The 14,617-nt window shown below is 50.7% G+C and overlaps 1 protein-coding gene across 3 annotated transcripts in view; it reads right to left on the reverse strand.

Annotated features, from left to right (window-relative positions):
* Positions 1 to 14,617, reverse strand: part of RNF123 (ring finger protein 123) — a 54,090-nt gene that overhangs the window by 16,858 nt on the left and 22,615 nt on the right. For all 3 annotated transcript variants that reach the window (XM_054216286.1, XM_054216287.1, XM_054216285.1), the window contains 8 exons: positions 14,149 to 14,256; positions 11,141 to 11,318; positions 10,033 to 10,107; positions 9,547 to 9,634; positions 9,210 to 9,297; positions 8,996 to 9,080; positions 677 to 816; positions 297 to 485 (listed from right to left, as the gene is read on the reverse strand). In XM_054216286.1, coding sequence (XP_054072261.1) covers positions 297 to 485; positions 677 to 816; positions 8,996 to 9,080; positions 9,210 to 9,297; positions 9,547 to 9,634; positions 10,033 to 10,107; positions 11,141 to 11,318; positions 14,149 to 14,256 — 951 coding nt within the window. The remainder of the gene's footprint in view (positions 1 to 296; positions 486 to 676; positions 817 to 8,995; positions 9,081 to 9,209; positions 9,298 to 9,546; positions 9,635 to 10,032; positions 10,108 to 11,140; positions 11,319 to 14,148; positions 14,257 to 14,617) is intronic.

A 14,617-nucleotide genomic window follows, 5' to 3' on the forward strand; every position in this document is an offset into this window, starting at 1 on the left:
GGTGGAAGAAACTGGCCACAGCCTCTCTGAAGGAAGATTTAAGGGGCCGTCATCCTCCCTTCTAGTAGAGGTAGAAATCGGCTGTGACCAGACTAGTTCCAAAGGAGGGGAGCACTTCACACGTACCAACTTCAGGGAGCGGCATTTGTTCTGCAGCAGCTAGGTTTGCCATAGTAGTTTTAAGTACAGCATTTGCAGCAGGACCACCCAATTCACTGCACATCTGGAGAGAGGGCAGAGGGGCCCCCCGTGCCGCTTCAAAGGACACTTCTTCACACCTCATGAAAGGATGATACCTGGGCGAGTCTCCGAAGCAGCAGCTCCGACGATGGGCGATTCCAGTCGAGAAAGATCTCCGGCGCCAGCGTGACGGTCATTTCCAGCACCCTGAGCAAGCTCACTGACAGGTCAAAGCAGGTGGCACACACCTTCAGCTGGCGGCTGTCCACGAAGTTCCTCTCCAAACGCTCTGCTGCCTGCTGGATCTGCCAAGCAATGGAGACAGCTTCACAAGGTGTACCTTCCCAACAGGAAGGCTGTGACCCCAGCCCAGCTCAGGTCCCATGCGCGCCAAGGAATCCCCGCACTCCCAGTCCCAAGACTCGTGTCTTGAACCTCGCTGTGTGCAGGACGTGGGCACTCATTGCGTGACTGCAACCCTGGGTAGCACGCTCACCTCCTGAATCATGCCGATGAACTCGGAGAAAGCCCAGTTCAGTTGGTTGAGGACGCTGTTGAGGAAGCTGGGGGCCAGGTCGCGGTCGCCGCGGAGCAGGTCTGCCATGTGCCGCTGCAGCAAGGTGGAGGGACATGGCTCTGAAACCAGACAGTGACAGCTTCAGTAGCCTAGTCCTGGAGCAGCTGTGGCTGTGGGGCAAGGACTATTCTGAGCAGAGATGTCGCCTGCCAGGCCCTCGAGCACTTTTTTGCAATGCCAGCCTGAATTAACTGGGGAAGAGCCCTGCGTGCTTGCTGCTGCCCACGTGCACAGGAGCGCTGCCCTCCAGCTCAGCATCCTTCCCGCTCAGCTCTCCGGAGGTCCATGGTCAGCTCAGCATTAACTGCTCCTGATACCAGTGTGGCAGCAGCTGCCCAGACCAGCATGGCCACCCCTGGCCTCACGTGGACATGCCTGCCTGCCCGCATCCAAGGAGCAAGGCACCTAGCAAATCACACTGCTGAGAGGTTTCTGCCCTCATCAGGCTCAGGCAGGGCTGCCCACGCTCCCGGGACAGGCTGACCTAAAGGACAAACACATCTCCACGGTACATGGCATCTCGCCTCTGGACTTCTTCACTATCAAGAGCCCATACGGGGTCAGAGCCAGCAGCTGGGGATCAGAGAGTCAGGGCTGCGTGGGGCACCAGTTTCTGTGGATGGGAAGGGAAAGGAGGGCACAAAATGGGACAGGTGCTTCTCAGCTGGAAGGGTACCAGAGTACAAACTACAGACTAAAATTCAGGGCTTGGAGAAAGAAACTTGAACAGATTTACCAAGTATAAGAAAAAAAATAATCCAACCACTTTTCCCTCTACGAGAAGCTGTTAGTAAGTTAAGAGCTGGTGTAAAGCCTAGAAGCACTAGCACAGTCGTGGCAGAAGGTCTTTCAGGTGGCAGTCTACTCAAAAAGCCAGCATGGGCAAGGGAAGCGCAGGGCAACCTCCACCACATCCCTAGGGATCAAGAAGTGAGGCGTAACTACAGGCAAATTGCTAGCTGGGATTAGCAAAGCCAGAGAGAGATGGCAAGGAGACCATCAGTCCAAATGGGAACAGGATAAATTATTCTGTAAATACCCACTGATAAGCACAATGACGTTCTGTTGTTATGGAGGACACATGCTGATGCCTCACAGTGCGTAATCACTCCAGGCAGACCAGTGCCCTGGCTTTTGTCCTGTCTAAAAGCACATATTTGGGAGGGATTTCACCATGAAAAATGTCTTTGACGTCCTGCTCTCACCCACAAGTCTGTTCCCAGCCCTTGGCTACACGTGGCTCAGGGACAGAAAAGCCCAAGCCAGACGTCTTTTTCACGTATTTAGTGTTCCTCAGTGGATTTCTTGCACAGTGTCCCCTGAAACTATGTAAGCCTTTAGCATTGAACGTGTCCTAGAGCAAAATTTCACAGCTCAATTGTGTGTGATGGGAGAAATTTGGATTTGAGTTTGGCTCCTACTGGTTTTATTTGATAATATTTATTCTTTGCAGTCCCCTCCTGGTGGGAGAGACAAAGAGATGCTGCTCTGCACTCACTTCCTCCAGATAGCCATGATTTCAGATCTTTATGATAGACTTTTGATGGGAACAGCCCCAGCCTGTGCAGTGTCTCATACAGAAACTGTCACATTTTTGTCCCCTTCACCATCCCTCCCTGAGCCTTGCCGGTTCTCCCAGATTTTCTTCAGAGAGGTGGAATGAGAAACGCATGCAACCATCAAACCACAAGTGCGTGGCAGATTTGCACAAAGGAATAATGTGGTTTTGGTTTTGTTCTGTTTTCCTTTCCTCATAATTGCTGTTGTGTAATTTGTTCCTTTGACTGGGCATCAAGCTGATGTTTTCCTAAAGATTACAGTAGGATGACAGCTAGAATGAAGAATTACAGTTCAAGATCCTCAGGAACTTGCTGGTCGCAAGGCACAAGTGGAGAAGCCCAGGAGTCAACACTGGAGCCCACCTTGCTGTCTTCTGTCAGTGATGGATGATGGGGCACAGCACACCCCTAACCAAATTTACGGATGACACTAAACAAGGGGCTTTGTCCGACATGCTAGAGGCACCCTATGAAACTTGAGGACTGGGACAAAAAAACCTGATCATATCCAACAAGAAAGAGAAAACTCTGCGTCGGGGGAGAATGACACCAAGTATCAGTCCTGGCTGGGAAACAATGGTCTGGGCATGTTTAAAGTGTTTATGGAGGATACCAGCTTGAACAGGGGACAGGTGAGAGCTCTCACTACACCTAAGAGGTGGGTGATGGCAGGAGAATGTGCTCAGCAGATCAAAGGGAGGTGTCACCCCTCTGCTTGGCCCTGAAATACCGGCTCTTTTCTCAGTAGCATGCATGGATAGGTCCCAGGGAGCCCACCTGCAATCTTATCTCCAAGAGAATGAGCCCACTGATTTTTAATCCCATTTTCCCTTCATGTTCACCATTCTAAATCTGGGTGCTGATGAGTTCCACCTACATTTTCTCTCCCAGTCACTCAGAACTGGAAGGTCTTTTTGTAGGGTTTTTTCTGTCTCAGCCTCCCCTAGGTGTGTAAAAAGTGCTTTTTATTAAAACTGCTGACGTATTAGCCCCCTTCCAGCCTTCAAGTACCAAAGCAGTCCTAGGCAAGGATCACCACTCCTCACGGATGAACTGTTGCCAAAGCCTATTTTACCAACATTTCAAGTCAGGACAGATCCCAAAACAAATTTTCCAGCCAAAGTCTACCTCATTTGAAGGCAGCTTTGGCTTTCTAAAGGATGCTCTTATGCTTGTAATAACTTGCTTTATCCTGATTTTTAGCCAATTACTATTTTCCTCATGGTCTTTTTCCAATAAGCAGTGTGAATTTGCTCCAAAACTCCAATTCTAGGTTCTTAAATCCTTTCCCTGCTGCTGGCAAAGACTGTGCCAGTCTATCAAAGCATTCAAAAGCGGTGCCTCTTGTCAAACTTCTCTGCAGTTATGTCGGGTTTTTTTAAGGTTTCAAGCTAACACCAAGAAACAGTGGACTTCCTTGGCTTTTGTTTCTCCTAAGAGGATTCTGAATCTGAAGACGGTGCAATCACGGCTACTCTTCAAAAGCAACATAAGGAACCAGCCCTGGAATACAGCAAGAGCAGCTTCGTCCTTGTATGAGTTCCCAGATGAGGTTCTCCATGGGGCAATCATTAGTGGTATCCAGAAACCTAGTGCTGGTGCTGTGTTCATCTTCATTTGCAAGGGGTGGCTGACACACCAGAAGGCTGTGCCACCATACAGCGAAACCAGGACACGCTGGAGAGCTGGGCAGAGAGAAACCTTATGAAATTCAATAAGGGCAAGTGCAGGGTGCTGCACCTGGAGAGGAATAACCCCATGCTCCAGTACAGGTTGGGGGCTGACCTGCTGGAGAGCAGCTCTGTGAAAAGAGACCTGGGAGTCCCGGTGGACAACAGGACAACCATGAGCCAGCACTGTGCCCTTGTGGCCAAGAAGGCCAATGGCATCCTGGGCTGCATCAAGAAGAGTGTGGCAAGCAGGAGGAAGGAGGTCATCCTCCCCCTCTACTCTGCCTCGCTGAGGCCGCACCTGGAGTCTGTGTCCAGTTCTGGGTTCCCTGGTTCAAGAAGGACAGGGAACTGCTGGAGAGGGTGCAGCAAAGGGCTACCAAGATGATTAGGGGATTGGAACATCTCTCTTATGAAGAAAGGCTGAAGGATTTGGGTCTCTTCAGTCTGGAAAAAAGATGACTGAGGGGGGATCTTATCAAGGCTTATAAATACTTAAAGGATGGGTGTCAGGAGGATGGGGCCAGGCTCTTTTCAGTGGTGCCCATGGTCAGGACAAGAGGTAACGGGCACAAACTTGAGCACAGGAAGTTACACCTAAACATGAGAAGGAACTTGTTTACTTTGAAGGTGGCAGAGCCCTGGCACAGGCTGCCCAGAGAGGTGGTGGAGTCTCCTTCTCTGGAGATATTCAAAACCCCCCTGGATGCGTTCCTGTGCCACCTGCTCTGGGTGACCCTGCTCTGGCAGGGGGTTGGACTAGATGATCTCCAGAGGTCCTTTCCAACCCTACAGTTCTGTGATTTCCACCCACCTCCCTCAAGTCTCAGTTACCACTGACCTCCTGTGTAACGACACAGTCCTTACATGTGCCATTTCAGACAGGGACATCATTTCATAGGGAGTCTGTGGATGCTCACTTGATGTGGTTACTTTCTTGATCCTGGCAAGAGTATGTCATTAGCGTTTCTAAAACTTATAACTCCCTAATACAAAAGCCACTCAATCTTGGCTTAGCCTTCATTATGACAGATAAAGATCAGTCATTGGAACAGAAATTGGTGGTTTTCCAAGGCCAGAAATTATGACCTCAATACATTTAATGTGGGCAACAGAGTGTGGCCCCAAGCGGTTATAGATACATCCGATGCTTCCACAACAGAAACTTCCCCGCAAAAATATAAGCAAAACAGTCAGAGGAAAAAAAGACAAAATCTAGGTGGGAGGAAAATAATGAATAAAACCACAGAGTTCTTTAAGAAGATTATTAAGCAGCTGGAAAGCCCCAGTGCTATAGCAAACACATGGGTTAAAAGGGTTCACTGAGACCAGGATGATGGTCCAAACTACAGTTGGACTCAATCTTAAGGGTCTTTTCCAATGTAAATGATTCTATGATTCCATGAAACGCGTAAGTTCAAATGCAAAAGAAAGTGAACATAATCAAACATAGCCAGCAGTGGATGAAAAAAAGGAGAAAAGAGGTAATAGAAGAAGATGACATAAAAGAAACATCCACGACTAACCTGGCTACGTACACAGTTTCTTCAACTATAGGAAAAATTCTAACAGAATTACTAAAAAAGAGTAGTAATGGGAGAAAGTCTAACAGTAGCAGAGGCCCATTAATAGATAAGAGTTAAAAATTAATAAAGCAGACAAAGTGGAAGCCTTCAATAAGTGCTCCTACTAGATAATTGTAAAGAAGCAGGGTCATGTACTTTCATCACAGGAAGATAATTATGTACTTTATAGTTTGCTAATGACCCAGGGAGATTTATAACAGGGCTATTTGTGAGATTTCTTGGTCAGCAGCCCAAGGCAGGCTCTGGACGCTGCAGCATTTACAGTAGAGCCGGTAGCACAGAGGAGGAAAGCCTAAAATGGCCCAGATTCAGGAGCAAAGCAGTTTCACCCAATGCTAATCCCAGTTTTCAAAAGGATCCAGGTGTTAAACAGCTGCTTCTCAGTGTCTGTGGCTGTCAGACTGATGGAACAGCAGTGGAAAAGACAAGCTGGGGATGAAGCAATCCATGTCACACGTAAACTGTGCCCGTTCAAAGATGTATTTAGAGAGGACCAAAGGGAACACTGCAGGGTGAGGTGGAAGGAAAGCAAGCTGCATTCAGGGGATGAGATCTCAATAAGGTCGAGTGCAAGGCATCAGGACGCCTCAGCGCACGCCTCCAAAGCAAAGCACTGGCAAACGGACTAATGCAAGTTTTGGCTCCGTGACCAGCGGATCAGGGAGGCATTCTAGCCAGCAGGAAACTGGCACCTCTGGCGCTGCTAAAACCATGGGAAGGGTGAACACAGGGGCTCACAGAAAATCAAAACCCTTTCCTGATGAAGACACAGAGGCTGCACTTTCTTCTCACCATTAAAAAGGTGAAAGAAGTGAGTTTACCCTGGTACACAAGCACTTTTGAAGAATAAAGTGTTGTAATGCACAGAGTTTAACCCAGCAGAGAAAGGCAGAGCAGCAGTAGTGGAATACAGAAGATAAGGTTAGGTATATTCCCATCAGGAAAAAGTCACGGCTTTGTTTCTGAGGGTGAGGAACCACCTCAGAAGGGCTTGGACAGTTCAACTGCCACCAGCTGATGCTTACGCTGTTGTCAGATCGAGACGGGATTTCCTCGTGAAATTGCCTCTTCAGCTTAGGCAATTTGCTAGACTCAGGAAGGGGACGTGGGTGAACCCTCTGGTCTGCCTTGCGCAACAGCTCAGCTAGATGATCTCATGGTCCCATCCGCCTACCTCCACTGCTTGATGGATGCGTGGGCAGAAGGCCTGGGGCAGAGGAGCCCTGTGCTGCAACCTGAAGCCACCCTACAGCTGGCTAAAAACAAGACGGGCTGAGCCTGGCACAGGGCCACCACTGCTGCTCACCGTTGTGCATGCCGCAACAGCACCCAGCCTTGCCTACAAGCCATCATGAAAGCAAAACAAGTTCCTACAGCAGCCACCCACCAGAACCGCCCCACCTCTGAAGACAGCCCCCATCTGCTTTCAGGAGCCAAACTGGAGGCAGAGCCCTGCCTGCATGAGAGCTGTTTGGTGCCAGCTGGGCTAAGGAACAACTCGGGGAGCAGGCAGGAACACACACAGCCTTTCTGAGCCTCTCCCCATCCCTGGGCTAACCCAGGCAGCCATCTCGCTGCTCACCATTGGCAAGCACAGGCAAAACGCAGCATAGGAGACCAGGTGGTCTGCACTCCGCGTGTTTCATGGATATCGCGATGCAGCGCCAACACACCTTCGCCACAGGTTCAGAGTCATCCAAGGAATGACTTGGAATGACTATCCACAAAGCAGGATAAGGCTGGAGCACCAGAGAAGAGGCATTTGCCCAAGCTGCCTTCAGACTGGCCTGCAGAAGCAGACCCAGACAAATAGGGATTTCTCTCGGCTCAGCAGTTTGTCCTGTTGTCCCTGCCAAGGCTCGAATTACAACAAGGTGAAGACTGATGGGCGGGGAGGCGGGTGGGTCGTCTCCTCCCCCTTCGCCAGGCAGCATCTCAAGGACACGTCTGAGTCCTGTGTCCCTCTTCAATTAAATCAGCATTCATTATTGATTTTGTTGCACCTTAAAATAGCAATCCCAGGAGCAAGTCCCCAGTAGCCGGCCCAGCACGCTCCAGGCTCAGACTGTGCGGAGCCACCCAGAGATGGACGGAGAGAGGCCTCCAAAGCTGAGGAACTTTGCTCCTGCCTCAGAGCTCCCTGGAATGGGGGGAAGCTCGGTCACTGCCCCAAGGGACTGGGGGCTTGCTTGTGCAGGAGGAGGGGGAGGGGACAGTCATGAGGTCCCTCCCACATGTGTACCAGGGCTTCCCCATCATCATCCAAGGATGAGAGGAACCTGAGGCTGGCACAGTTTGCGGCAGGGCTCTGACTCCAGAGGTAACCCTGATAAAACAGGTGCAAGAGAGGGTCCGTGATGCAGCCTCAGGGACTGCCATGTTGTCATCGGTCCCTCTGGCACCTGCCAGGGACGTAACTGAGAAAAGCGATCATTGTGTGAAGCCCTCTGCCCCCCCAGAAAAGGTCTCTCTAGACAGAAGAGGGGAAGGACGGAGCTCTCTAAAGCTACTTCACCAGACAAGAGAGGGTCACACAACAAACTTACTCTGGAAACTAGCAACAGAGAGATCTCCTGGGCACCCACAGGCAGGAGAGAGAAAGAGAATAAGAGTGCCGTTAAAACAGAGACAGGCAGCTCTCCCCGCTGGCTGGGGATTAGTGCGCACCTCCACATGCTGCCTGCCCATGTCAGGCTGCAGCACCCTCTGTCCCCCAACCCCGGGCAGCTCTCCAGGAGCAAGGTCTGGCACAAAGGCTTTTCCACAGCAAACGGGGGTCAGGAATGTATCCGGACAGGCCCGGACCCTGCAAGGGTGAAGCTGGACTGAGTTCTTCAGCTTAAGCTTCCCCTTCCTACATCCTTCTCAGCCTCAACAGAGCCGAGGAACCCCTCAGTTCAGTGACACTGCTGAGAACCAAATTGTTGTGCCAAAGGCAGGACAGGCTCTGCCAGACTCCAAGATACCTGAGTAAAAGACTCCCAGCTTGCAAACTTATCTAGTGCCCTGCCTCCTCAGGGACCCACTCCCTCTCGCAAGGGTTCCTACTGCTCACCTACTCTTCCCCCCAGTATCTGCTCGCTGTGGACATTAGAGAGCCTTCTCCCAGATGTACGTTTTGGCATGAAGCTATGGTGAGGGCCTCTCACCTCTCCCTTGAAGGACAGAACCCCTTCTTGTGATGGATCTAACCCACCACCCAGCACACAAGAGTCACCAGCCAGTGCAGAGAGACTGGGGGTATCCAGGAAAAAAAATGCTGGCTGCAAAGGTTAGGCTTGGATATTTGGCCAGGATCCCCCTACTTCAGCAGCCATCTCACCAGCTGGCCTAGCCCATAGTAGAGATGGCTGCTAGGGAAGAGGCTGGTCCTCCCTCACCACCCACCATAATCCTGAGTGCCAATCCCCTGGCCTCACTCACTCTGCAGGCTGGGGAGGCTGGCATCCTCAGGCTTGGTTTTCAGCAGGTGTGGGAGTCGTGTGTACCGGTACCCAAAGCCACAGCCCTGGTAAAAGAGATAAGGAAAGATCTCAGAGGCTGGAAACCAGTTGGGTTTTGCTGCTACTGGAAAGTTAAATGCTCAGTGTCCACCCAGCCCCAGACTGTGAGAGGGGTAGGGACGCAGGACGCTTACCCGCCACAGCCTGACGAGGATCCAGTTGGTCTGTGCCCAGGGTCGCTGCTCATAGGGTGCCAGGAGGTTCTTCATCATGGAGATCCGCCTGCCAGGTGAAAGACATAGGTCAGCCACAAAGGGTTTGGGGACAGGGGGTTAAATAGGACCCACGGAGCTGGGACAGAGCAAAACCACTGGTATAAGGGTGCTAGGAGGCTCCCCCAATCAACTCCAGCACCCTGCTGCAGCTCCTGGACCCTCGGTGGTGCTTTGCAGCCCGCCTGCACCCCCACCCAGTCTTGCCACCACCCCAGCCCTGCCCCAGCTCCCCAGGAACAGGCAAGGCAGCACTTACTGCTCTTCTGGGATCCTCTCTACAGCACGCAGTGAGTGGGGGTAGCAGACGTAGCTGGCCAATGCCTGCATCAGGGAGTCCCGGATGTCTGTGGAGGAATGAGAAGGGGCTAGGCCAGGCACCCAGGGACAGGCAGCATGCCAAGGACAACCCAAGCACCGGAGGCAAGGAGGGACCAGCCCTCACTTACAGGGGGGCCTGCTGACTGGGGGAGCATGCCTACACTCAGGCAGTTAAGAGTAACCCCAGATTTGACATGCAAGTAGTTGGGACATAAATCCTGCTCTCATCCCAGGTCATGTATCTAATGCTGGAGTAAGCAGGACACACTGGACAAGAGCAGTTCCCAGCCTCTCTTTGTACATGGAGGCATAAAGCACTCAACAGATTCATCAGGTAGATCCCAACAGAAGCCTGGTGAGCCACTGACAGGAGGACCAGCCAGCCCTGCAAGATTATCACCCCAAAGCAGGAGTGCAGCTTTACCCGTGCCCACAATCCTCGAGTCCGCAAAATGCTTAGCCAGGATGGCAGCAAGGCGCATCAGGGTCTCTTCGTAGCCTGCAAAGAGGAGGGAGCAGGGGTCACACCAAGAGCCTGGTGGGCAGCCCCGTGGTCCCAGCATTCCCATGGACATGGCACAGGCCACGGGATTCATTCCTGCTACAGCTAACTTTGCAGTTTTGTCTAGTTGTCAAAACAGACAGCTGGGAAAGCACATTCATCTCCAACAGAGCCTCAGCCTGCAGAGTCTAAAGCAGATACTCAGAGAAAGATAAAACCATGCAACTCAGTCAGATGGCAAAGGAAAGATGCCTAGTGCAGAAGAGGCTGAGCAACACAAATAACACCCTAGATCTACAGAGAAAAGCCATGTTCAGGCTGCAGGCCCTGATGAAATCTGCTACTGTTTAATTCTGCTGCTCCCTGAATAGCAGGCACAGCCCCTACTTAATGGATGTGAACACTTTGGCTATGTCTTGTTGGTGGGACCAGAAGCTCTTCTTACCTTCACAGGCTCTGGAAAGCACAGAACAATTTGCTAAGAGCTTGCTGGGATCACTTAGTCAGGAAAAGCACGGAACGGGCACAAGGGAATCCACCCAAACACAGACTCTTGGCATCAAGTGGATGGTCACCTCCGTAGGAACATATTCAAATCCCAGGGGGATTCGAAAACAGTCCCAATTCCTGCACTCACGTCACATTTTCCCCCACCCAGAGACCAGTAGGTAGTGGTACGCATTACTGGGGCAATCACAGCTTCCAGCATCCCAGCCCATTCCTGCTGCCTCCTTGGAAACAAAACCCACAGCTGCCAGTGATTTTCACTACAACCAAGGCTATGACAGCTTCAAGCAAGGCACGGGCTCCCTGCCTAAGCTCAGCAATGGTCACGGCTCACCGGTGGGTACCTACTCGAGGAACAGCACTCAGCACCTGCCCCACAGCACACAGACAATATAATGGTGCAGAACATTACAACCAGGAAAGGATGCAGAAGGGATGATGCCCAACTACCACTACTTCACTGGAAGGATGTGGCTTTAGACTTTATCAGGCCAGAATTATCAAGGCCTCCCCATCCCCTTACCTGGAAGTTCCTCCATGCTGTTTACAGGGCTGAAGTAGTTCTTGAGTGCGCTGTAGCTGTTCATAGCCACGCTGAGGTAGAACTCTGGCATGAAAGCGAAAAGTGAGCCCGTCCTGTCGCCATGCTCAATGGTGCGGATGCACACTCGCAGCAGCCAATATATGTCCTGCATCTTCTCCTGGCCAGAGAGAACACAACAATCCCCATTCAGTTTTTTCCAGTTTCTCTTTGGAGTGAGCACCATGCTTCGACCTCAGAAACATCTCTCTCATGACATGAGGTGTTCCTCAGACCACCGCTCTGAGTTCATTAACCAGATGAGATGTTCCTCAGACCACTGCTCCAAGTTCATTAACCGGATCTCTGCCATTCAGTCTTTTCATAGAGCCACAGAAGCGTTAGGTGGAGGGAAAAAACAGAGAACTCTACACCAGCTTCAAGCTGAGAGCATGACTATCACCAGCGTGGCATCAGATGGCTTTGTCTCACTGAGCCTTGAAACCCTCCACGAACTACTCCTTGGTAGGGCATACCTGACCACACAGGCTGCATCGCAAAAAAAAGGCATGCTAGTTTTTATTCCAAGTACACTGGTTGAAGGAAGGCAGGCACTAGCAAACCCGGCATAAATCTGCTGGAAAGCAAGCTGGTCCTTTGTAGGAATTAAATGGGAACAGGCAGAAAGCTCATACCAACCCAGATCTCTGCAATAGGCGGCCACAGCCTTTTGGATTCTGTGCCAGCCATTCAACCAGATTTACTGTCCTGAGGAACATCAGCCTCTTGCTTCTCTAAGCAAAACTCTGGGGGTCCTAAATTAAAAACAGGAAATTTAAGGGCATCTGACATAACTTTAAGCTATACAAACCAAGACCCAAAAAGCCATAAAAAGAGGAAATATTATTTCATGCCCTTACTCATTATTGTAAGTAATAGCAATTTGCATAAAAATAGATGGAAGAGGGTTACATTTCTAATAAAAAAAAAATCAAAATCAGAGGTGCAGATAACTGATTTCATCGCTTAGTGGCTTTTCTTTGGGATATTTACACGGGTTTGTTCTGTAAATTAGACTGAACTAGTGTAAATCAACTAAATTGACTAAAAGACATCTTTATCTTGACACAAACACAAATCTCAGCTCAACTGTTGCTTTCAGGATAAAAAGGTATTGTGCAGACAACATTAAGGTAAAGAAAGCTGCATTTAGTTGTACTAAGACTCGATAACCTCAAAATGTCATCTCAGGTATTGCCAAGCTAGAAGAAAGCATGCATCAAGAAAATAAAAAGATGTGATTACCCGCAGTGTGATGGATAAAAATACAGCGTTGTAATAAAATAAGCTGAAATGGTCTTCCCACAGGGACGTTTTGAAGGCAGGATTATCTACTTTAAAACTAAGAGTGCTTTTAGGCTGTAGCGCTCCCTTTTGTCTAACCTTGAATCCCTCAGCTCAAACTTAGTGATTAATTCCCCAGAGGAAGGAGCAGCCTCTCCTGTGCCCTGACACCTCAGCACAAGGCAGGACTTCACCTCTAGACAGAAGCCCCTTCCAACCCAGACAATTCTATGATTCTACGATCAGCATCAGCAACACCTGCACCACTCATACAGATGTGTCCCTCCATTGCACGCAAGTCCAGGGACACAGGAGCCTGCTGGGTGGATGTCTCCATCAGGAAACAGCAGAGAGCTGTGACGGGTGTGAGACGGAGCCCTGAAGGTACAGGCAGTATGGACAGGCTCCTCTGCGCAGCCACACTCCTCTCCAGAACAAGCTCGCTCAGCTCCTGGGGCACATTCCACAGCCCAAGCCAGCTAGTGACCTGCTCTCCCTGCCAGCCAAGCAGGCCAAGGCAGGAGCACAAGGCTGTAACCTTCACTCCCAGATGCTGCTGATTCATCCAGAAAGGTGACACTGCGCTCCCGATGGGAGGCGGGCACCCGAGTTTAATATGACAATAGATCACCTAGAGACACGAAGCATGTTTCTGCATGGGCCATCACAGCGACCCCTGCAATGCACACTGGTAGTGCCCCTCAGCCTTTTGAGAGCGGTCTGGGAAGAAAGGTTTATTTTCCGGCAAGCGTGAGCTATGCTAATGCAGCTGGAGAGCTGGAGCACAGCACTGTGCCTTGGAGTCCTGCTCTGGGAGTGAAGGAGGGGACAAGCAAAGAGCGCATGAGTCAGGATCAGCCACTGCAGGTCTGCCAGACGTGCTCGTAGGAACTACCACTCTTCCCCACCCTCTTTACATCCCTGGGACACAGGCAGAGACCCTGCTGCCACTGCACTTTCAGGGAAACGTGTTTTCTTCCACAGCACAAAAAAGCTACAGAGACGGGGCAAGGCAGTGTGCAAGGGAAGGCAGGCACAGGACATTAGCAAAGCGTAACAGCAAAACTGCTCATGAGAAAACAGACCAGAGACTTTACCCTGGAAAACGGTGAATACAGGGGACAAAGGGACAACGTGTGCAAAGAGATGCTGCATTACTAAATGCAGAATGCACTCGCTCTTTGTGGGAACCCAGCGAAGAAGGGGAGAACACCTGAATAAAACCCCCTAGACCTGGATACTGAAGATCTCCGGAAGAGCAGCACTAGTGAGCCCCCTCTGTGACACACAGCACAGCTCAGGGAAATGGTTCACAGTAGCCTCTATCCTCTAGACGTGCCCTGAGAACTGAATCTCCCTTTGACCTGCACCCTTCTGTCCGCAGTGCAGAGGCCTGATGCCTCAAGAGACAGCCTACAGAGCCACGCACAGCTCAGAACAGACTGGGCTGTGTCCTAACAAACACTACAGGACCAAGCCTGGGAGAGGATGGGGTACAGGCCTGGGAAGGAGTCTCTGATGCCCAAGAAGAGAAAAACAAGCCTGACAGATCATCGGCATTGCTCCAACACTAGGGAAAATGACACTTGGGACATGTGAGCCGAGCAACACAGATAGGCTCATTTGCTCGGTCTCCTCTGAGCTGCTCACATTATGCTCCTGCCTACCTTTGAATAAATGGTGACATTTATCCAGGCGAGGCGTCGGCTTAGGTGATTGAGCTTCTCGGAGAAGACCTTTTGGCTTTTCAGCAGTTCCTCATGGATGTCTCTCCTCTGTAAAGAGCGCAGAGATGTGAGGGCAGACGTCACTGCCGTTTATAGCATCTTTTTTCAGAGCTGGACAAACAACGCAAAAGCAAATACCACCTTGTGGCTACTTAGGGAGGAAGGAAAGGGGTCAGCAGCCTTTCTGTGGTGGGAGTGGGAATCAGTGCTATAAAGGGTACTTGCTAGTCTCAGCTGCAGCCCACAAGGCCTGATGCAGATGCTAGTCCAGTGTGGGCAGCAGCTTTAGGGTCAACTAGTGTCAGATACTTTTTAAATGCATCATCAGATGCACTCAGTCTCCAGCAGCTGGAATAGAACAGATGTGTCCCCAGTCCAGCACTGGAGGGTTCCCACCCCAGGAGACCAG

The sequence above is a fragment of the Rissa tridactyla genome, chromosome 10, assembly GCF_028500815.1.
Source record: "Rissa tridactyla isolate bRisTri1 chromosome 10, bRisTri1.patW.cur.20221130, whole genome shotgun sequence".
Lineage (NCBI taxonomy): Eukaryota > Metazoa > Chordata > Aves > Charadriiformes > Laridae > Rissa > Rissa tridactyla.